At 34.0% G+C, this 23,454-nt stretch overlaps 1 protein-coding gene across 1 annotated transcript in view; it reads left to right on the top strand.

The window, feature by feature from the left end:
* LOC107503348 (ankyrin repeat domain-containing protein 26-like) overlaps positions 1–23,454 on the top strand; it is a 44,593-nt gene that overhangs the window by 17,544 nt on the left and 3,595 nt on the right. The window contains exons 9-18 of the mRNA XM_036226635.1: positions 872–932; positions 1,021–1,136; positions 4,038–4,175; positions 4,219–4,533; positions 6,729–6,822; positions 10,379–10,636; positions 13,058–13,140; positions 14,275–14,412; positions 15,775–16,731; positions 18,585–19,541. Coding sequence (XP_036082528.1) covers positions 872–932; positions 1,021–1,136; positions 4,038–4,175; positions 4,219–4,533; positions 6,729–6,822; positions 10,379–10,636; positions 13,058–13,140; positions 14,275–14,412; positions 15,775–16,731; positions 18,585–19,541 — 3,117 coding nt within the window. The remainder of the gene's footprint in view (positions 1–871; positions 933–1,020; positions 1,137–4,037; positions 4,176–4,218; positions 4,534–6,728; positions 6,823–10,378; positions 10,637–13,057; positions 13,141–14,274; positions 14,413–15,774; positions 16,732–18,584; positions 19,542–23,454) is intronic.

The raw sequence follows: 23,454 nt of genomic DNA, 5'->3' as shown, positions 1-23,454 counted from the left end.
TTAATAATATGTATACATATATATACTGAAATTATATATATGTATATATTTCTCCACATACCTATTGTACTTATGCTTCTGTTTTATTCCCATGCTTAGTTATACTTGATTGACTGACCATGTCTCATTTTTCTCCTTTCTTCTTCATTCGCTACTTTTTTTTCTGCTTTACCCCTAGAATAATTTTTTTCTTGCAGAAGAAATTTCTTCAGTGTCTGTTTTTTTTTCCTTTTTTTTTTTTTTTTTTTTTGGTACATCTCTCTCTGCCTCAGTTTTTAACCTATGTGACTCTGGTTTCCTGTTTAGTATGTATTGGCTTACATTCATTAATTATTGCCTCACAGGTTTATTCTTTTTTTTTTTCCTCTTTCATAGAAGGAGCTGAATTTGAACAATCTATAGTTTTTAGCTTTTGACAAACAGAATGTTTGCTAATCCAACCCATCTACATAGGATACTACTAACATCTAAACTCTCGTATTTTCCCGCACAAGAATTAGTTCATGTCAATAAAAATCATGCGAACACATTTCAAAATATAATGAATAATTAATTTCAATTTCTTAATGTTAGTTATTGTTCTGTAGTACTCTAAACTGCCTCGGGATAAGTTTCATAGTTTAATGGATATCATGGTATTTGGATAATAATCATTTAGTGGTCAGGAAAGTAATATATTTGGGTTACTATTTCCTCTGTCATAATCCTCAACCCATGAGAAGATGTAGGTTTCCGTGTGGCAGACTGGGCTATGAATCTACCTGAGAACGATTCCAAAGCCTGTGTTCTTTCTGCGAGATCACACAATAATGGTGAATATTATCATTCTTGTTATCAAGTGTGATACTTAAAGGTATGATTTTTTTTCTAGAATGCTGTGAATCGAAACGTAGCAAAGAAAAAGACTCCTGCTCAGCGATCACTGAGAAACAGTAAGTATTTGATGACTGATTCTTACGTCATGCACTGATTTGAAGTTACAGCTATTTTCACATACTCTTTACTTTGTTTTTACTGTAGTAGAAGGAAAATATGACTCTTCGAGGAATGCGGAGACCTCATTTGAGGACAATCAAGCTCATTGTGAAAATGAAGATGGGAGCGCAACTCTTCCCAAACCATCAGCTGCAGTACAGGTTTGTTCTCCTCATGATTTTCCATTTAATGAAAAGTACCCTAGTAAGAAATGAAAGTGCTCAAAATTATAATAGAAAACAAGCATAATAACAAGAGAGACATATACAAGATCAGGACTTATTAAAGTTCTTGAAAGTAAACAATTCTTATTTATGCCATTACAGAAAAAAAGAATTAGAAAGCACTAGAAAGTAGATGAGGAATGGGGTAAAGCAGAAAAATTCATTTGAGAAGGGCAGAATGAAAATCAAGATTTAATTAGAAAGTCAAGATGAGGAGATTATTATAAAGATACAACAGAAATAGGGGGTTAAGGGAGAGCCAGAACCTGCTAGATGATAAAGTATGATAACAATTATTTTAAAAGCAAATTAAAGAAGAAAGCCAGGTAATGAAAAAAAATGCTCAGACTTTTCTCAATTACTTATAGCTGATTTTTATGAGGAACTGAAGGAATATTTAATTCTCATATTTTTTGGTGGTTGAAGTTTTAATTTGAAAAAATTTTTTTTTAATCCTCACTTATAAGCTCAAGTTCATTCCTATTCTTTCTCTTTGACCTTCAAGCCAATTCCAGAGTTCCGTGGTCTGTTAGGTACACACTGAATCTGCTCGTCTGCTCATCCAATATTCAAATGTAACATTCTTCCTCTTTAACCACTGCAGCTTTGTCATCTCTTGAAAAATACTTTTTAAAATTAAATTTATTAGGGTGACATGGTTAAAACAATTATACAAGTTTCCAGGGAACAAGTCAATAATACATCATATGTATTCTGCATTGTGTGTTCACCACCCAAAGTTAAATTTACTTCCATCACCTTATATTTGACCCCCTTTACCCTTATCTGCCTTCCCTCTTCCTGTTTCCCCTCTGGTAACTACTGAATTGTTGTTGTCTGTCTATGGGTCCTGTTCGTCTTGTTCATTTGTTGCTGTCAGTTTTATATCCCATGTATGAGTGAAATCATGTGATTCTCAATGTTTTCTGTCTGACTTATTATAATCTCAAGATCAATCCGTCTTGTCAAAAGTGACATTATTTCATCTCATGGTGTAGTAACATTCCATTGTATATGTGTACTGTACCTTCTTTATCTAATCATGTATCAAAGTGCATTTCTTTTGTTTCCACATTTTGGTCACCATGAATAAAGTTGCTATGAACATCAGAGTGCATCTTTCTTTATGGATGTTTGCAAATTTGGGGGGTAGAGACCCAGAAGAGGGATTGTTGGGTTATATTCTAGTTCTATTTGTAATTTTTTGAGGAATCTACATGCTGTTTCCCATAGTGGCTTTACCAACTTAACATGTCCAGGAGCTGTGTCTAAGGGTTCCTTTTTCCCCACAGCTTCTCCAATATCTGCTATTACTTGTTCTGTGGATGATAGCTATTCTGACGGGTATGAGGTGGTTGTTATCTCATTGTGTTTTTGATTTCAATTTCTCTAATAGCTAGCAATGTTCAGCATCTTTTCATATGTTTGTTGGCCATTTGTAGGACTTGGGAGAAGTGTCTGTTCAGGTCCTCTGCCCATTTTTCACTGGATTTTTTTTTTTTATTGTTGAGTTTTATGAATTCTCTGTACATTTTGAATAGCCTCTTATCAGAGGAGTTTGTTGCAAATAGCTTCATTCATTCAATTGGTTGCTTGTTGTTTTATTGATGGTTTCTTCTGCTGTGAAAATGCTTTCTAATTTGATATTTTTCCATTCATTTATTTTTGCTTTTACTTCTCTTGACTTTGATATCAAATTCATAAAATCCTCTCTAAATCCAAGGCCAATGGGTTCAGTGGTATGTTTTCTTCTACGCAATTTATTGTTCCAGGTCTTATATTTAGATCTTTGATTTATTTTGTGTTTGTTCTGGTATATTGTTACAGATAGCAGTCTATTTTTACTCTTTTGCATGTGACTTTCCAATTTTCCAAGCACCATTTATTGAAGAGACTTTTCAAGAGGTGAGAATTTGACTTCTTCTTGCCCAATTTGGATGCCTTTTATTCCTTTCTCTTGCCTGATTTCTCTAGCGAGGGCTCTCAACACCATATTGAATGAGAGTGGGAAACCATGTCTTGTTCCTTATGTGGACCATTAAGTATGATGTTAGCGGAGGATCTGTCATATATGGCCTTTATGATGTTGGGGTACTTTCCTTCTACACCCATTTTATTAAATGTTTCATTCAGAAATGGATGCTGTATTATCAAATGCTTTTTCTGCATCTATGGATATGATCATATAATTCTTTTCCTTATTTTGTTTTCTTATGTTCATGTTTAGATTGCTGCCAGAAGGATTCTTCTAAAATATATTTGAGACAATGTAACTCCTGTGTTTATTTAATGGCTCCCCATTGCACGCATGTAAAATTCATGAGCCAGTTTGACCCTTGCCTTGTTTGGTCTGGCTCTGGTTCTTCAGTTTTTCCTCTCCATTTCATTCTCAATGTTCCAATTTTACCATATTACTTTGGTACCCTTACTTACCTCATGTTTCGCTCCTGCTGCCCTTTCTAGAATGCCCTTCCTGACCACTCTCTGCACTTAGTTATTTTTCAAGATACAGCCCCTATCTTTGCATATTTCCTGAGCATCCCAATTATAACTAACTGCTGTTCCTTTACTGTACTTTCCTCACTTCAGTTGTAGATGTAGCAAAGGACACTTTCTTTCTGTTCTTACCGTTTTCATGTATCTCTACCCTACTAGAAGATAGGACACAAACTTTTATTTCTATTTCCTGTTTTTCTCAGGCTAGTTCCTATAATTTGTTAGAGAAAATGTTTGTTGTCTTCCTGAGTGAGTGAGTAAATAAATGAGCGAGCTAGCGAGCGAATGAATATGATGTGTTCTGATGTTGGGTTTTGGTTTTGTTTTCTTTCGTTTTCATAGGACGAAGAAACAAAGCCAGCAATTGGAAATGAAGAAAATGGTATTAATATTATTGAAAGTGCTCCACAAGAGCAAACAAATAATGATAATTTGATTTGCGCTGATAGAACACGTGAAAATGATACAAATGGTTATTTGGTGATGACCTATCAATTTGTTTTATGCTTAAATGCTGATATAAACAAATCTAAAGTGTGTAAATCCAAATATTATATCTATTTCTTTAAGCATTTTTTTGCTGTTTTTCTTCAAAAGTATCCCAACTACTACAACTTTTTCTTCTTGTAAATGCTTCACCCCTCTAAAATTCTTCTCTGCTCTTTCTTACTTTAATTTTATTGAAATATTTATGATTGGAGATAGACTTGTATATGTATTTAAAATTTATATTGTAAGAAATGCTCACATGAATATATCTATAACTACATTTTATTATCAAATGTCAGCATTAGGTTTGGGAAAAAAGGAAGATGAAGAATCACCTTGGGATTCTGAGGTATTGTCTTTTATTATTATTTTAAATATCAGCATTGAGTGATGTTAGAACACAAAAGGTATGCTTTTACTTTACTTTCTCACCTCTGCATTTCCCATATGAATTATCTTCTCATGTTTTTGACCTATAATTAATAATATTACCAATTGCTAAATAGAATAATACTGCATAGTACAATTTTGCTAACTTGCAAGATTTGCTCATTGAAATTAGTACAGTGTAGTATAAAATACTGAGGCTTCAAAGTTATAAGAAATTAGTTTGGGTTCTGAAGTTTATCTAAAAAGAAGAGAATTATTCCAGCTCAACCTATGGCCAAATGTATGATTCTTTGGTGTATATGGATATTTGAATCTTCCAATGAGTTTCTGAAAAAAAAAAAAAACCCAGTTTGGATTATAGTTTTTTAAAATATCTTGGAATTTGAAAAGGCAATGCCAGGGACTTTGAAGTTTTATTATATTTGGATTGCCATGTTGTTTACAAAGACCATTTCCAGAGAAGGGAATGCGTGGTGAATGGTGATAATAGGTAGGATTATACTAACAACAATTTGGTTAGTCGAATTTTGATAAGTGACGAGTTTGGGACAGCATGCATTGAGTACCTTTATGGCAATCATACTTGTTGTAAGGTAAGCATAAAGTAATGATGAGCTAATCTAAGGTGACAGTTATAGAAAGAAAAGAAGGGCGTGATCTCTTAGCTATAGGCATCGGCCGCCTCATAGGTCAAAGTTCAAGACATGGTAGCATCCTTGATCACTCATGCACTAGCTACTGGATTTGGGAAAACTTGTTTTTAGCCTGTTGGAATGTCAGTGACCCCATTCATAATAAAGATACTAATCTTACCTTTTAGGTGTGTGTAATGAACAAATGTAACCGATGTGAAAACATGTAAATGGTAAAGTGTGCTATGGAAATGTAAGACAATGATCCCAGTGTATTTAGTTGCTTACTAACTATTGAGGACTTTTTTTGTAAACCTAAAGGACAATAAAATGTCAGTAGTGTCAATAAAAGAATGGGAATGTTAGAACAGGCATGTGGATTTTGAATCTGGAGGATGTGAAGTTTCAGTAGGCATTTATTGGTTATATCCTATGGGTACATAGTACTTTAGTATTTGAGGCCTTCTTGATAAGATCTGAAATGTGTGATCCAAACAAATTGTCTGTTCTGGAAGACCCACTATGTGCTGGGCAGTTAGACCTCGAATCTAGAAATCGAGGGGTTAGGCAGTAGAGGTAGAAGCACATCACAAATAATCCATTTTATGTCATTCTACGTGCTTCATATAAAAAAATTGTAGAGAATGTTAGCTTACAGAATATTGGGGAAGTTTATAGTTGGAGTGGGACTGGGAGTGGAATTGGGGTGGTCAAAAAAATGTTTCTGAGGGTGACAAAAGCTGCCAAGTGAAACATGAGATGGCTCCAGTCACATGAAGTTCTCAGAGAAGGACATGCTGGAGAGAGAACAATAGATCACATCTACTCTGCATTTTACTCTGTTATCTTAGAAGGACCAGGAAATGGAAGTGGGTAACCATTATTGTACCATTTTTATTAGTGTTTTTGCATGTAGAAAAGAAATAAAATATACATAATAAGTGCCTGGCACATTTTAAATTGTTAATAAATAAATACTGCTATTCTTCCCCTATTAAAGCATATTGTACTTTTTTGAAGAGTTCCATAACTGTATGTAAACTTTTTTGCTGCTATTTAAACATAATTTCAAGAAAAGTTTTACTTACTGCTTTGCCATTTCATTCAATCATTTTTTTCTATCAAAATTTACCAAATAATTGTTAGCTTTTTTCAAGCCCTTGTTTACCTACATGAAACAGATTCTACAATGTTCTGTTTATATTCAACATGACATACTTCAAGGTTTCATGTCAAGTATCTTAGTTCTTGGTTAAAATGTGCATGTAAATCAGTAATTTGTCTAGGAAAGTATTTACCCTGGCCTTCCATGCTCAATTTTTTAGTCAGTCGCCAAATGAAGACCAAGACAGTCTTGATCTAAATAACATACTGTGAGATTTTCTATTCAAATGTTTCTGTTTTTAATACAAGCTTCACTTATTTTTAAGTCTAATGGCTTTTAAAGTAGGAAATTCAGATATTTTCTTAGAAAGAAATAAGAAATATTAATGCATCTCATTATTAATATAAATTTTAACAGAGTTTCTCTGCAAGCGTTGCAGGAAATTACATTGTTTATTTACCTGAAGCTGCAGAAGAAAGTGGAAAAAATATACCAAATGGACAAGCAAAAAGTAAGAACTTCATTTTTTTAAAAAAGTCATGTGACAGAATGTTGATTTAAAACACCAATACTCATATAGTCTTATAAGTAAAGAAAATCATCTACTAAATGCATGCAAAAAGAAAAAAAGAAAAGTGAAAAGGAGATCTGAAACAGATTAAATTGAAAATGCTACTACAGGTGCAAATTATTTGTTCCACCAAGATACTCAAAGACCTAAGGAAAGTCAAGAAATAAAGATGGAGTAAAGAATAAAAGAGGGGATAAAGGAGGAGAAAGGCAGAAATTATAGGGAGTAAAAGAAGGAAAAAGAAGCAAGTATATAAAGTGGAATGTGGTAAAGTAATTCTTGAGAAAAAAGCCAAGCAGGACATTTGAAATGTGGGAAGAATATAAAGTGAGCTTCCAGCTCTGAAACTTGTCAGAGAAGTACAGCAAAAGGTCCCCACTCTTATCCTTTTTCTCACTGTTGGAAAGGCAGTAGGGATTGAGGTACCTGATCATGTAGAGCTCTGTTTTATCTACCGTGGATGCACATGAGCACATGCGGACAGCTATAAATGTATATAGTTTAATGTCATGTAAGATGGGGCTACATCATAGAGTAGAATTATATAGTCAAAAGAAGAACAGTGTAAAGCAAGAGAGTGCAGGGTCGGGTATGGGGAGGTCAGGGAATGATAACCTGATAAAAAAAATCCATTAGAAAGTTTATGAATTCTAATGCAGTTTCAATTTTGAAGAAATAATAGCAGCAGGTCTGGCATTTTGCATTTCTCACAAACTCTCAAGTGACGTCAGTGTTGCTGGTCTTTAGACCATGTTCTGAATGGAAAAGGTGATGACTTCTCTGCAGAGAAATGTGAAAGAAGAGCTGTCAGATAGTTCCAGACATGAAAGAATCAAGGAACAGCATTATATTATTTTTATTTATGAGTATGTTTATAACCAAAAGGAAGCAGAGAGATGAAGCAATAGCAATTATAGGTGTAAGGTACTAGAGCAGAAAGAAGAAGTCAGGACAATCCATAGAAAGAAAGGGAAATGAGGAAGAATCAAGACCATGGGACAAGAAATTTAATTTGAAAAGGAAGGGAGATAGTGAAGGGAAGGAGGGAGGAAAGAAAGGCGTTAGCTAGGTAATTTGGGAGTCCATGGGGAAATTGGAGAGACCTCACTTTAGAAGGCTTTAGAATATTTGCGTTGAAACAGAAGATGAGATCGCTGCTCCTCCAGAGAATACTCGAAGCAGAAGAAAGTGTGAGGGTAGTAAATGGTAGCCACTCATTTATCCTCCCCATGATTATCAGGCATCAAAGATATATGTTCCCTTGGTATATGTTATTCAAATAAGATTAATTTGAATGTAGAAGCATTGGCGATATTTTAAGGTAGCTGTTTTTTGATAAGGTAGCTGTTTCATAAAAATTCTTAAAAGACTAGGGTGATAAACGAAGCCCAATTAACTTTGAAATCACAATTATTATAATTACCTAACTGCTAAAGTTGTTATCTTCAGTAAACATTACACTTATTTTGCAATATAAAAGATTTTAATATGTAATATTTGTCATTTAAATTTATTTATTTTTAACAACTATATTTTAATATTGGAAACTCATTAATCATTATTCATTATATTTTATATACCTTTTTGTGTGAGTGGATCAAGAAACTTTAAGATGGCTAAACCAGAGGATACAATAAATGGAGGCATACCAGTAGCCCTCATTGGTTTGGAGAAAAAAGAACATTTTTTATTAACTATTTTTCTACAAGTATATATCCAAGCTGATCATTTTTTAACACTGTGTCTGTTGACAAACGTATTATGCATTCAACTGAACTCTCATTGCAACTGTTTGTTAAATTACCAAATTGAAGATCATAATGAATACTTGTAGCATAATGGTATAAATAATTCTGAAGTGTTGCATTAGAGAGATTCCGTTGCATTCTATTATCAGGCTTCACATGGATCCTTTAAGTGTGGTGATTTGCTCCTCTGATGAAAGATCACTTTTACTTACCAATCAGCATGTTGACATTGGTACACACACACTTTTAGAGTTCAGTTATAGTCATTCGAAACATAAACTTACATTTCTGTTTTTTTCTTCAGTAATGATAGCTGATTCAAATATCTGTTTTGTTGCTGTTCTAACCTCACACTCAAGGAAAAAAAATCCACTGACACCTAGTGTATTCATTTCCAAAGCCAAGGATGAGAATTTGGTTCCAAACTAACTCTGCAGGATTCCCAGAGTTACTTTTTAAACTCTAAGATTTTGTCAGCATTTTAAAATGCTTATTTGAATTCTGACCTTAATCTAGAGTAAAGCTTTCATTGCTGGCATGTCTATTGTGTTTTAACTGTATTTCATCTTAGTGCTGTTACACTGATAATCTTAAGCCAACCAGATGTTCTGATTAGCAGACTGTGTGTGTGTGTGTGTGTGTGTGTGTGTGTATCCTTGTTTATTAAAAATGGGATAAGTAGTTAATCATAATGCATATTTGGTAGACATAATCTTTTAAAACAATATTTTAAAACTTTTTGGCTTAGGATTCTTTCATACTATTAAATGTTATTGAGAATTCCAAAGAATTTTGTTAAAGTGGATAGTATCTACTGATGTGTAAAATATTAGGGACTAAAACTGAAGAATGTAATTACAAGCACACAGAGTCTCACAGTTCATTATTAGAGTTATAATGTTACTACATATCATGTCTGTGCAAAACTCTACTGTACAATTATAAGAGAATGAAAGTGAAAATGGCCAATGACATTTAGCATTCCCATCAAAATAGTTTTGACCTCTTGGACCCCCTGAGCTAAGGGACTTTGGGACTCCAGTGATTCTCAGATGAGAATACATGTGAAACGATAAAGGGAAACATGCTTTAAATTTTCACTTCTACATTCCTTGCCTTTTTTCATTCACTTGATTTAAAAAGTATAAATCTGAGAATTTGGTTTTAAAAACAGGAAAGTATTTTTTGTTGTACATTTATCTCCTGTCTCATGGCACGCTGTACTCTTTGGAGCTAGTGTGGACTTAGCCTGATCCTATTTTCACACAGAAACAATGAGGTCACCCAAGACTGTCATTTCTCATATAAATTTGTTTACATAAGGCATAAAAAAAATAAATTCTGAAGATTTTGGTACATTCAGAAAAGACCATCTTACTGTAATTAAGTAGTCTCTTCTTTGAACTAATACCTTTCATTGAAATGCTTTTAAAACTGTGAATGTTTATCATGTATATTTAGAATAGTTAGATATAAATTTTGATAAAAAATTCATACCCTGATGAATCATTATCATTAAGCAAAACTTTTACAGAAAAAGACTGTAATAGAAATTGCTGAGAGACAATAATTAAACCTATCTATGTGAACGGTACGTATAGGACACATCAAATAAAATGGACTGTGAAGGAATGGTGTGTTTGGGGGACAGAATGACCTGGGACCACATCTCAGAAGACAGAAGTTTTACAAATTAGTCAAATTTGTATTATTATTTACATTGTAATAAATGAAAACTTTATTTTCAGTTTCTTCAGACTGGGATTCTACCAGTTTGCCCAGCAATCATAAGACTCGTCAAAGAACTGAGGATTTGAAAGTTGAAGATAAATGTCCATTCGTATCACAGTCGATGATGCTAAATCAGTCAGGATCCACAGACTTTGGACACATGACCTTAGCACATAAAGAAACGACAAATATTGGAGCTGTGTTTCTAATAGAGTCTCCTAGGCCCCACGACCAGCGTGAATCACAGCTATCAGAAAAAGGAGAGAGAAAAGAAGGTAATAAAGACACAAAAAGAGTTTAACCCTAGACCACCTCCGGGTGGCTTCACTATACTTCTGAGTTTTCAAAAATCCTTTTGTGGCAAAATCTACTTTATGTTTCCTCTGTTTATACAATGTACAACCAAACAGAATACCTTTTAAGAAGACATTTGCATTTGTAATCTAAACAGAGTAACATATATATGAATAAGAAAGAATTAGAAGAAAGATGACTTTCATTTAGATTAGTACTTAGCATTCACTTGGGAGTGGGTAGCAGAATTTTCTTTTAGAACTTTGGAACTAGATGGGAAAACTGGATAGGGATCTAGAGACTGCCAACTGAAACAAAATTTGTGTGTGTGTGTGTGTGTGTGTGTGTGTGTGAGCTTTATTTTTATAGCACTAAATCCACCAGCATTAGTTGTAGCTATACTCAGTGTAACCGAAAAAGCACCTTTTTGTATTTTTTATGCCTTTTATATATTTTAGAATGTGCTTTTCCAGCAGGAATGGGAATCATCGAGCATTTGCTGCATAGTACTTCCTCTCAACTGTGTCCACATATTTTGTAACCTTTTTTCAAATTTATTTTAAGCTATATTTATTGGGGTGACTTTGGTTAATAAAATTATATAGGCTTAAAGTATCAAATTCCATAATACATCATCTGTATACCGCATTGTGTGTTCATCCAAAGTCAAATCTCCTTCTGTCATTATATGTTTGACCCCCTTTACCCTTTTCAATCTCCCTTTATCCCCCCTTTTCCTTCGATAACCACTGAACCCTTTGTGTCTATGAGTTTTTCTTTGTTTGTTTGTATCTTGTGCATTTATTGCTTTCTTTTTTATATCCCACATAGGAATTAAATCATATGTGAAGCTTTATTTTTAATGAATAAATAGTTCACAAGGAATATTGGTTTTATGGCGTGCTGTATCATTTAAAAGATATATGGACAACCAATTTTAATTCTACTAGGATACTCTTTCTATTGACTGACTTTATCTAATATGTGTTTCATTTTCTGTATCATTAATTTAGTGCCCTTTATCAGTCGTATGATAAGGTCTTAAGTAAATAAAACATACAGTACACTTTTTACCCCTATAGTTTTATTTTCCTTCCATTCCTTACCTGTACAATTAACATTGTGTTTATAAGACATTTTCAGTTATCTCCTAGAGTAGTGACTGCAAGCTATAAATTCAAAGTTATTTACATATCTGTACAAGTCTCTTCCTCATGAGCCCAGGAGATGCAAGAAGCAGGACTTTTAAAACACCAACACAGGAATATGTGAAACAGAAAAAACTGCAAAACAAGTTCAAGCAAATTAAAAGAGTTCACGCAGTTCATTTCGCTTTGTATTTGATATCTTTTACAAAGCAATGAGTAGTGTCTAGTCCAGGAATCCAGGATTTGTGCATTTTTCATTTTCATCTTAAATATTTCTGGAAAAATTTCCTCAGTTCACTTCTGAACCATCTTTATTTTGCATATTGCCTTTTAATTCATCTCCTTCCATTCATATACCCTCAAATTCATCACTACCACAACATTTAGAGTGATGGATCTCAAATGAAAATAGGACGAAGAAACACTCATTAAACCATGTCACTCTCTGGCTATCTTAAAGTATTTATAAAGCTTTTATAATCTGACTTTTTCCAAACCTTCACCTTGAGCTCTTTCTACTGTTCACTCTGCTCTGGCATTACTGAACTGCAGGTGGTGCCCTCCTTACCATTCCTGCGTGTTAGACAAAATGTAGCCTATTGTGTGCTTCTCTCGCTGTCTTGATACAGCCTTGCATACTCTCCCCCTTTCCCACTCTCTACCCCTTTGATTCTGGCTGACCTCACTGTGAGTCTCAGCTCACGCCTTCTCTCCAGAAAAGCCATTCCTGACCCTTTTTCTGTGTTATTTAAACCCCAGTGATAAGTCTTAAAAGATAAAAAGAAATTTGTCAGAATAGTAGGGGAAAACATTTCAGATATGAGGACGGGTATGATCTGATACAGGCATAAAAAAAAACTAATTTTGGCAACTGTGGCTAGTGATACAGTTGAAGCTTACAGCGCTGTTAAAAAGGTATGGAGTATGGTATGGGTTTATATGTTGTACTGCATTTCTAAAATTTGTTTGGTTTCTGATAGGTTTTTCATCGATATTGGTAAATGAATTTCTGAATGAATTTTTGAGATGTTTTTATGCCTTAAACTTTGTAATTAACATCTATTATTTGGCAACTGGTTTGTTGAAGTTTTAGATAATTAGAAGCATTTATTAAGGAACTAAATAGCTAGCTAAAGATTAAGCTTAATTTAAACTCTCAATTGATAAAATGTTATTTCCTGCTTTTTTTTTTAAAAATAAAAATAGTAGCTTATATCTAATCATTCTAAGGAGTTCATTTTACCTAATAAATAGATTTCTCAGCAGAACTAGGCTTAGGATTGACATCAGATGAAAAGCAAGAAAGGCTTCATGGAAGTGAAAAGAACCATCCACGGGTATGTAAAAATTTAAATTTAAATCTCTGGTATACTATAACTTTTTATGCTTTAGTTAGGAAACATAGTCTATTTGTAATTACCTCTCAAGCTAGACTTTTAGAGTCTATTTATCATAATTGAATATTATTTTTAAGAAGTTAAAAACTAAGATAGTGTTAGAATCTATAGTCACTTATAGCTAAATTTATTCTTGGCCTTGAGGCAAAAAGAAAAAGCCTTTCTGAGTATTGTTTGCTTCTTTCAGTTTTATAACTTCCTTACATGATAAAGAAAGTAACACCAAATATTGAATCATATAATTAAACAGTTGAAATTATGAACAATATAAAAATGATGATCACTGAGTTAGATTTGTGTGAAAGGAGTAATCATTCTCAGTGGTTCAAAATTTGCAGTTTGATATTGCTAGTCAATAATGTAAAGGTTCTTCCTTGTCATCTCTCTGTAATTGACTTCAGATTCTACATTCGGGGATGGAATGGGGTCATAAAATCAACTCCACTGCCTCTTAAGAGAATCACAGCTTCCAGGATGAACTCTTTCATTGCTAGGTTTCAAACAAAACTGTCTAATTTATTTGATTTCAGAGTAGAAAATTAGTAAATATTATTAAAATCTGTATCTACTCTGATTAATGGATATTAGAATAAATTAGAATTGGATGTGACAAATAACTTTATCTATGCAGGACACTGTCAGAGTATGTAATTTGAATTTAAATTTAGGATTTTGCTTTTCCTTCTGATTGATGTTAATGATTTTGGCTTCTAAAAATTTAAAGCCTACCTCTTGTCCAATTATCAATTTTTTAAAAATTCTTAAATGCAGTGTAGGTAATAGCTCAATATGTGTGATTAGGTGAAGCGAATTATTTTAAGTGAGGAAGCCTTACATAAAAAACATAAAAAATCATCTAATTCATTTTTGGTAGATTAACATACAACAAATTATTTAGTTCAAACAGTGAAAAGAGTAGGTTTGCAGGTTCATGTTTTTCTGTTAATTTTAGACTAAGACATTATAATTAGTTATAATCTAGTGATTTGGGAGTAAATAAACATATATTAAGAAGTTTAACAGTTAAATATTAATTATATTCTAATTTTTCTTTGTTCACACTTGATTCTCTAGATTATAGAAGAACAAAATGACAGTCAGAGGCAACTTTCTCAAGAACCGAATGCTAGAATATCACAAGGAACAATCTTGACCAATCACCTTTGCAAACAAAAGAAGATAGAAATAAATCTTAAGGAAATGAATTCTGAGGTATTTTGTTCAGTTATTCTCAAAGGCATGTTTGCATTTATTTGTGTGTATATATCTTAAAAAATCGACACTGTACATATGAGAAATATAGAGGTTTTTAAAGATATGAGTATGTGTATGTATCTTAGGGGTTGACGTTTGTGGTCGACTAGATAAAATAATATTCTTGATTCAAATCAATTTATCTCCAACAGTCTAGTAGTGACGTTCACAATGGCCTCATCCTAAGGGGAGACTTTTACTATCTTTCATAGGAATTGATGAGATTTTTATAATCTCAAGTTTATTATTATTAACAACAGACTCTGCAGGCTTTGGCAGTGCTTATATCCCCTTGCTACTTTAACAGAGAGGTTAGTTTTTACTTTTCAAGATGGTAAGGAGGATAACTACAGCCAGTTCAGACACCAGATTTTAGATGTCAATCTCCTTTTTATAAAAAACAATAATTTGCTCAAATTAGCATCCTATTTCAGTACAAGAAGCTTTTGAAGATGATGGCATGCCACAACATTACTTAGTAATAATTAATTGATAAGTATTTTATCTCTAGTATAATAGGTCAGTCATTTTCTCCTATTTCATAATTTTTACTACTTTAATCATTTGGAAGAGGAAAAAATTATTACAGTAGCAAATAATCTCATGAATTTCTAAGAAGAGTGCTCTAAATTTCTCTTTATTTACCATGATTTTTTTTTTAATATAAGGCTTCTTTTATATTTAAATATTTGTATGACAGAAGTAGCTGTGGTTTAGTACACAAACAAAAACTGTAGAGTCAGAAGACCTGGCTAAAATCCTGAATTCCTTATCTTTTTAACCTAATGGGAAAGGTTTGTGGTCACTAAATGACTTCATTCATATGTATAGAGTGCTTATGCAATGCCTAGATTTCTCTATTTAGTTCTTACTAGATGTAATTTTTATAACTATGTAAATATTAGAAAAGTAGAACGTCTATGGAATATTTTGGGGAGATAATAATTTTAGGAAATATAATCCGTATAGCTGTATATTCAAACTGTAAATTTCATTTTTAAGTATAATCACGTTTATTAATGTTTTATATTATACCTCCCTGATTTGTTGCCTTTCTAATTCTGAGACTCTTAAATTCCCTTATGCTTTATCTTTTACTCTCATGAATTCAGCATATTGTGTTGCATTTTGAATTTGGGGGAATGTTATGCTTATATGAAGTTGGTGTTTTAGAACCAACTCCATTTATTTTCCATTTCAATATGAACTCATTGCAATCACTTCATAATATAAATAAAGAAGTCATTTCATTATTTCAGAAAATGTCATGATATATCATTTTATTGATTGTTAGCTTTAAGTCTCTTTTATTTTGTTTAGGTTTCTGAGAGCCACGAAAAAGAAGAAGGTCTGTTGCATGAAAACCACATGTTGCGAGATGAAATTGCCATGCTAAGACTGGAAATAGACGCAGTAAAAAATCAGAAACAGGAGATGGAAAAAAAAAATTTGGAGGACATTGCAACTGTAGAAGACAAAAATGACCATTATCAAAAGACAATAAAATTGAACGAGGAAACATTCACAAAAAAAATATTTGAATATACTGCACAGCTTAACATTCTGACAGCTGAGAATACGATGCTGAAATCTCAACTGGAGAATGAAAAAGAAAACAAAGAAAGACTAGAAACAGAAGTTGAATCATACTGTTCTAGACTGGCTACTGCTACGTATGAATATGAGCAAGGTCAGACGTCAAAAAAAGACCTAGAACTTTCTTTCCAGAAAGCAAGAGATGAATGGCATTGTTTACAAGACAAAATGAATTTTGATCTGTCTAACCTGAAGGGGAACAATGAGATGCTTTCTCAGCAACTGTGTAAAGCTGAAAGTAAATTGAACAGCCTAGAAACTGAGCTTCATCAGACAAGAGTTACTCTCAGAGAAAAGACTCTGGTTTTAGAATGTGTACAAACAGACCTAAGCCAGACTCAGTGTCAAAAGAAGGAAATTGAATATAAGTATCAACACGAACAAGATAAAGTGAATGAATGCACGGAAAAGCAAAAATCCTTAGAGGAGAGGTTATCTCAGCTACAAAGAGAAAAGGCATTGCTTCAACAGCAGCTGGATGATGCTCTCCACAAAGTTGCCGGTCAAGAAGAGGCACTCATTAATATGCAAGAACAGTTTCAGGATGCGATCAAAAGACTTAAGGCTGAAAGTGAAAAACAAGGCCGTCTACTGCAAGAAAAAAATCAGAAGTTAATCAATGAATGTAGTCATTTAAAAGAGAGAATGTGTCGGTATGAATTGGATAAAGAAGAAAGAGAAGTAAGTATCCAGAAAGATAAATATTTTTCACATTTCTTAAAGAAAACTCAAAGTAATGTTTGATTATGGCTAAATAGTGAACCTAGTTCTGTATTTTCAAGCATACAGACTAGAAATGCATTTGCTCTATCAGTTTAAAAGCATACATCCAAGAACTAAAAATTAACCTGAGATAGCTTTTGTTTGAGGAACATATCGTGTTTTTAATGAAATTTTAGGTTCAAATTGGTGGTAGATATAGACTGAACTCAATACTTTAGTCTTACAATGCTAAAATCATAATTTAAATCTTCCCGTCACCATATTCCAATGCCATTATGAAGTAGATAAATGGAAATGCTCACACTGGGAATAAATATTATGGAATTCATTTGCTCTCAGTTTTGAAGCCCAAGGAAAGTACAGGGTGGGCCTGGCTGCCCCATCGTACTTACCACATTTAATTTGTGGGTTGGGTAGAGCATGGTCTCAGGGACACAGCAGGTGGGGTGGGCTGATCTCACCGGGCCAATGCAGATTCCGAATTGGTTGTGTGGGGGGAGCGTTCAACACAGGCGATGTGATGCTCACCTGCAGACTGCCCCGGAGGGTGGCCAGACCAAGGAGCAGTGGAGGTCGTCCCTCCAGCCCTTGCCTCAGCACCAAGCAACTCACTCTTTTCTCGCATCTCTTGTGCCTCTTGAGCTTCCCGCCCTCCTATGGCACCAGGTTGCCTGTTGTCGACAAACGAGTCTGTGAGCAAGCCCTTAATTAAGGGGGACATTTCATTTCCAGGTTCCATTTCTGTCACCCAGACAGCCAAAATTTCCACCTATTTCTATAGTCATATTTTGTGTGAACTCCTATGCCTGGGTCTGGAACTCTGTGCTAGGGAGTCCCTGTCTCTTTCAGGGGCGGGGCTTCCATAGCCTCACTCTCCCTCCTGGTGCGAGCCTCTTTCATATCTCCACCTTTTCTACCAGTCTCAATGTGACTTTTTCTTTATATCCTCAGATGTGTATGTTGTGATCACCTAGACTTCAAGTGGTTGCCCATGTTGCTTATTTTATAATTTGGTTGGAATTTTAATGCAGCCCTGAGAGGTAGCATACCCCACTTTTAAGTAGCCCACCAAGTTGACCTTCCTCCCTCTCTGGTTGAAGCTTTATCAATTTTGTTTATCTTTTCAAAGAAGTGGCTCTTGGTTTCATTGATCTTTTGTGGTTTATTTTAGACTCTAATGTGTATATTTCCATTCTAATCTTTCTTATCTCATTGTTTATACACACTGGGCTTTGGTGGTGGTTTTTTAGTTCTTCAAAGTGTAAGTTTAGATGGTTTATTAAAGATTTTTTTTTTTTTAAGGTAGGCCAGTATTGCTAATAACATTCCCTGTTAGTTCTGCTTATGCCGTGTCCCATAAATTTTGTGGCACTGTGATTTCACTTCCCTTGGTCTCCAGGGTTCGTTAAATTTCTTTTATGATCTCAATGTTAACCCATTCATTATTTAGTAACATATTATTTAGCCTTCATGTCTTTGTGTATTTCTCAATTTTTTTTTCTTGTAATGATTTCTAATTTCATACTATTGTTGTCAAAAAGGATACTTGATTTGAATTCAGTCCTCTAAAGTTTATAGAGACTTGTTTGAGGCCTAACGTGAGTGATGTGTCTTGGGAAATGTTCCATGAGCACTTAAAAAGAAGGTATTATTATCTGCTGCTTTTGGGTGAAATACTCTTAAAAATCATGTAACTCCATCTGGTCTACTGTATTACTTAAGGCTAGTGTTTTCTTGTAGATCTTTTCATATAGGTCCTACTTTAATTTCAGACGATATGACAATATGTCATTTCATTGAATTTCACTTAGGTTTCTGAGAGTCATGAAAAAGAAGAAGGTCTGTTGCATGAAAACCACATGTTGCGAGATGAAATTGCCATGCTGAGACTGGAAATAGACACAGTAAAAAATCAGAAGCAGGAAATGGAAAAAAAACACTTGGAGGATATCGCCACTGTAAAAGACAAGAATGATGGTCTTCAAAACACAATGAGACCGAATGAAGAAACATTAACAAGAAAAATATTTCAATATACTGCACAGCTTAACATTCTGACAGCTGAGAATACAATGCTGAAATCTCAACTGGAGGATGAAAAACAAAAGAAAGAAAGACTGGAAACGGAAATCAAATCCTACCGTTCTAAACTGGCTACTGCTGCGCATGATCATGAGCAAGGTCAGACATCAGAAGAAAACCTAAAACTTTCTTTCCAGAGAGAAGGAGACGAATGGCATTGTTTACGAGACAAAATGAATTTTGATCTGTCTAACCTGAAGGGGAACAATGAGATGCTTTCTCAGCAACTGTGTAAAGCTGAAAGTAAATTGAACAGCCTAGAAACTGAACTTCATCAGACAAGAGTTGCTCTCAGAGAAAGGACTTTGGTTTTAGAATGTGTACAAACAGACCTAAGCCAGACTCAGTGTCAAAAGAAGGAAATTGAATATAAGTATCAACACGAACAAGATAAAGTGAATGAATGCACTGAAAAGCAAAAATCCTTAGAGGAGAGGTTATCTCAGCTACAACGTGAAAAGGCATTGCTTCAACAGCAGCTGGATGATGCTCTCCACAAAGTTGCCGGTCAAGAAGAGGCACTCATTAATATGCAAGAACAGTTTCAGGATGCGATCAAAAGACTTAAGGCTGAAAGTGAAAAACAAGGCCGTCTACTGCAAGAAAAAAATCAGAAGTTAATCAATGAATGTAGTCATTTAAAAGAGAGAATGTGTCGGTATGAATTGGATAAAGAAGAAAGAGAAGTAAGTATCCAGAAAGATAAATATTTTTCACATTTCTTAAAGAAATCTCAAAGTAATGTTTGATAATGGCTACACAGTGAACCTAGTTGCGTATTTCAAGCATACAGACTAGCAATGCATTTGCTCTATCACTTTAAAAGCGTAAATCCAACAACTAAAAATTAACCTGAGATAGCTTTTGTTTGAGGAACATATCGTGTTTTTAATGAAATTTTAGGTTCAAATTGGTGGTAGATATAGACTGAACTCAATACTTTAGTCTTACAATGCTAAAATCATAATTTAAATCTTCCCGTCACCATATTCCAATGCCATTATGAAGCAGATAAATGGAAATGCTCATACTGGGAATGAGTATTATGGAATTCAGGTTCAGGCGAGTAGACTCCTTTGACAGTTAATTCCAGATTTCACAGATGAACTGAGCTGTAGATGTTGTATCTCCAAGTACCTTCCTTTCGGTAGCCTCTTATACATTACTGTTGGTATAGTTTCATTTTTATTCATGGCAATTTGCATGAAATTTGGAAACATTTCGGTCTTACATAGTGTATTCTTAGGATCCCTGAACACTCTAAAGGCAGCTACTTTTCATTAATCATATTTTGGGAAAGATGCGATGTGTTTTAGCAGTACTAACTAGATTTAATCTTCCCACTGCAATTTCTCATTTTCATTGACTATTTTTACTAATAATTCCCCCATAATTCTCATTTTACGTACCATAGTCTCTGATATGGACGTAAGTTTGTCCAATATACAAAGAATTGCAGCCCGCTGTGATTTGCTAATTTTGCATTGGATCTGGATTTTTAGCCTTGGGAGGGGTGGCAGGATTCATGTGCTGCATGAAGAAGGGCAAGCCCTGGTGACCTTGGGCCGTGAAGGCCTTTGGAATGACTTCGCTATTATTCTGAGATATGGGAATCTATTGGATGGGTTTGAGTAGAGGACTGAATATGTGAGGAACTCTGAAATTAATTCAAGCTTCTGATTAAAAAAAAAAAAGAGGAATAACATTGCACAATATAGAATTTACTACCACTAGTCTCACCAATGTGTCTATATCTCTTTGAGACTTCAATAGATTGTAAATGTTTGCAGATTCATTGGGGAAAATGGATAGTGGGGCAGTATTCATTGTTCAAGTAACCTCATACTGATTAGAAAAGAGGATACTACCTTCCATGTCTTTAACTAAATTAATAGCAATGTGTTCATCTGAGGAAAAGAAGGTGAATTGATGCACTTGGTGATCTTTTTTTGAAGTTATATACTGCGGGACTAGTAGATAACTCTAACCAAGTGCTTATGTTATAGTTATGTATTATTTAATAATAATGTGATTTGTAAAGTCAATAACAGGAATATCGTACCAGTTGTGAGACATCTTCAGTAAGAACTGGCTCATTGCTGTGGTTATGACTTGTAATACGATGTCGGCAAGACATGGGTAGAGTAAACACGCTGATCTTATTGCTGATCTTAAGGAAAACGCTTTTAGTTTGTCACCATTCGAGTATGATATTAGCTGTGTGTTAGTCACAAATGGCCTTTATAATATTGAGGTGTTATTTCTCGAGTCCCCTTTTTGCTGAGTTTTTACCATAAATGGATGCTGGATTTTGTTGAATGGTTTTCTGCATCCATTTATATGATCACATGATTTTTATCTTGCAGTTTGTTAATGTGGCTTACCACATTAATTGATTTGTGGATAATGAACCAACCTTGCATCACAGGAATCAATCCACTTTGACTACGGTTAATATTTTTAATGTATTGCTGAATTCAGTTTGCTAAGATTTTGTTGAGGACTTTTGCATCAATGTGCATCAGAGATATTGGCCTAAGTTTTCTTCTTTTGTGATGTCTTTGTCTAGTTTTGCAATCAGGGTAATGGTGGTCTTATAAAAATAATTAGGAAGCCTTCCCTCCTCTTGAATTTCTTGGACCGTTTTGAGAAGAATAGTTGTTAATTCTTCTTTGAAAGTTTGGTAAAATTTGCCTTTGAAGTCATTTGGTCCAGGGTTTTTAATTTCTGGGAGTTTTTTGATTACTCATTTGATTTTATTGGTAGTAATCAGGTATTTCAGAATTTCTGTTTCTTCTTGACTTCGTTTTGGGAGCTTGTCAGTTTCTAGGAATGTACCCATTTTTCCCAGATTGTCTAATTTGTTGACATGGAATTGTTTGTAGGGTTTTCTTAAAATCCTTTATATTTCTGTTGAGTCCATAGTTACTTCTCCTCTTTCATTTCCTATTTTTAATTTTTATTTGTGCTCTCTCTCTTTTTTTCTTGATGAATCTGGTTAAAGGTTTATCAGTTTTGTTTATCCTTTCAAAGAACCAACTCTTGGTTTCATTGATCTTTTTAAAAATTGTTTTTCTAGACTCTCTTTTGTTTATTTCCCTTCTGATCTTTATTATTTCCTTTCTTCTACTCACTTGGGGTTCTGTTGGCTATTCTTTTTCTAGTTCTTTTAAGTGTAAGGTTAGATGGTTTATTTGAGATTTTTTTCTTGTTTTTTGAGGTAGTCCTATATTGCCGTGAATTTCCCTCTTAGGATTGTTTTTGCTATGTCCAATAGATTTTGTGTCATTGTATTTTTATTTTTATTTGTCTCCGGGTATCTTTTTTATCTTGATCTCATCGTTCACCCATTATTTGTCTGGTAGGATGTTATTTAGCCTCCATTTGATGTGTATTTTACAGTTTTTTTCTTGTGGTTGATTTCTAGTTTTATACCATTGTGGTCAGAAAAGATGCCTGATATGATTTCAGTTTTTTAAAATTTATCGATACTTGTTTTGTGGTCTAACACATAGTCTATCCTGGAAAACGTTCCAAGTGCACTTGAGAAGAATGTATATTCTGCTGCTTTGGGATGAAATGCTCTGAAAATATCATTTAAATCTATCTGATCTAGTGCGTTATTTAAGGCGGCAGTTTCCTTATTGATTTTCTGTCCGAAGATTTATCCATTGGCATCAATGGGGTGTTAAAGTCTCCTACTGTGGATGTGTTATTGTCAGTCTCTCCCTTTAAGTCAGTCAATATTTGACTTATATATGTAGATGCTCCTATGCTGGGCGCATGTTATGTTTACTGGGTTATGTCCTCTTGATGTATTGATCCTTTTATTATTATGTAATGCTCTTCCTCGTCTCTCATTATAGACTTTGTTTTAAAGTCTATTTTGTCTGATATGAATTTTGCTACTCCAGCATGTTTTCTTTTCCATTTGCCTGAAATATATATTTTTAACCTTTTACTTTCAGTCTGTGTATGTCATTTGATGTGAAGTGGGCCTCTTGTAGACAGCATGTGCATTGGTCTTGTTTTCTTATCCATTCAGCTACCCTATGTCTTTTGACTGGAGCATCGAATCCATTACATCTAAAGTGATTATTCATACGTACATAGTTATTGCTATTTCATCATTCATATATGTGGTTTTCCCCTTCTTCTTTTTACATATGTCTCTTTAACATTACTTGTGATACTGGCTTATTAGTGATGAATTCCGAAAGCTTTTCCTCTCTGGAAAGCTCTTTATCTCACCTTCCACTTTAATTGATTGCCTTGCTGAGTAGATTATTTAAGGTTATAGGTCCTTGTTTTCCATGACTTTGAGTATGTTTTGCCAGTTCCTTCTGGCCTGCAAAGTTTTTGTTGAAAAATCAGGTGACATTTTCATGGAAGTACCTTCGTAAGTATCTAGCTGCTTTTCTCTTGCTGCTTTTCAGATTCCCTTTGTCTTAAACCTTTGGCATTTGAATCATGCACAATGAATCTTGGTGTGGGTCTTTTTGAGCTCCTCTTGTTTGGGACTCTTCGCACTTCCTGGACTTGTATGTCTAATTCCTTTGCCTGGTTAAGGAGGTTTTCTGTCATTATTTCTTCGTGAAG

This window comes from Rousettus aegyptiacus, unplaced genomic scaffold (assembly GCF_014176215.1).
Source record: "Rousettus aegyptiacus isolate mRouAeg1 unplaced genomic scaffold, mRouAeg1.p scaffold_m13_p_10, whole genome shotgun sequence".
NCBI classification, from domain to species: domain Eukaryota; kingdom Metazoa; phylum Chordata; class Mammalia; order Chiroptera; family Pteropodidae; genus Rousettus; species Rousettus aegyptiacus.
Note: the sequence above shows the minus strand (reverse complement) of the source record. Positions and strands in the feature narration are given on the sequence as shown.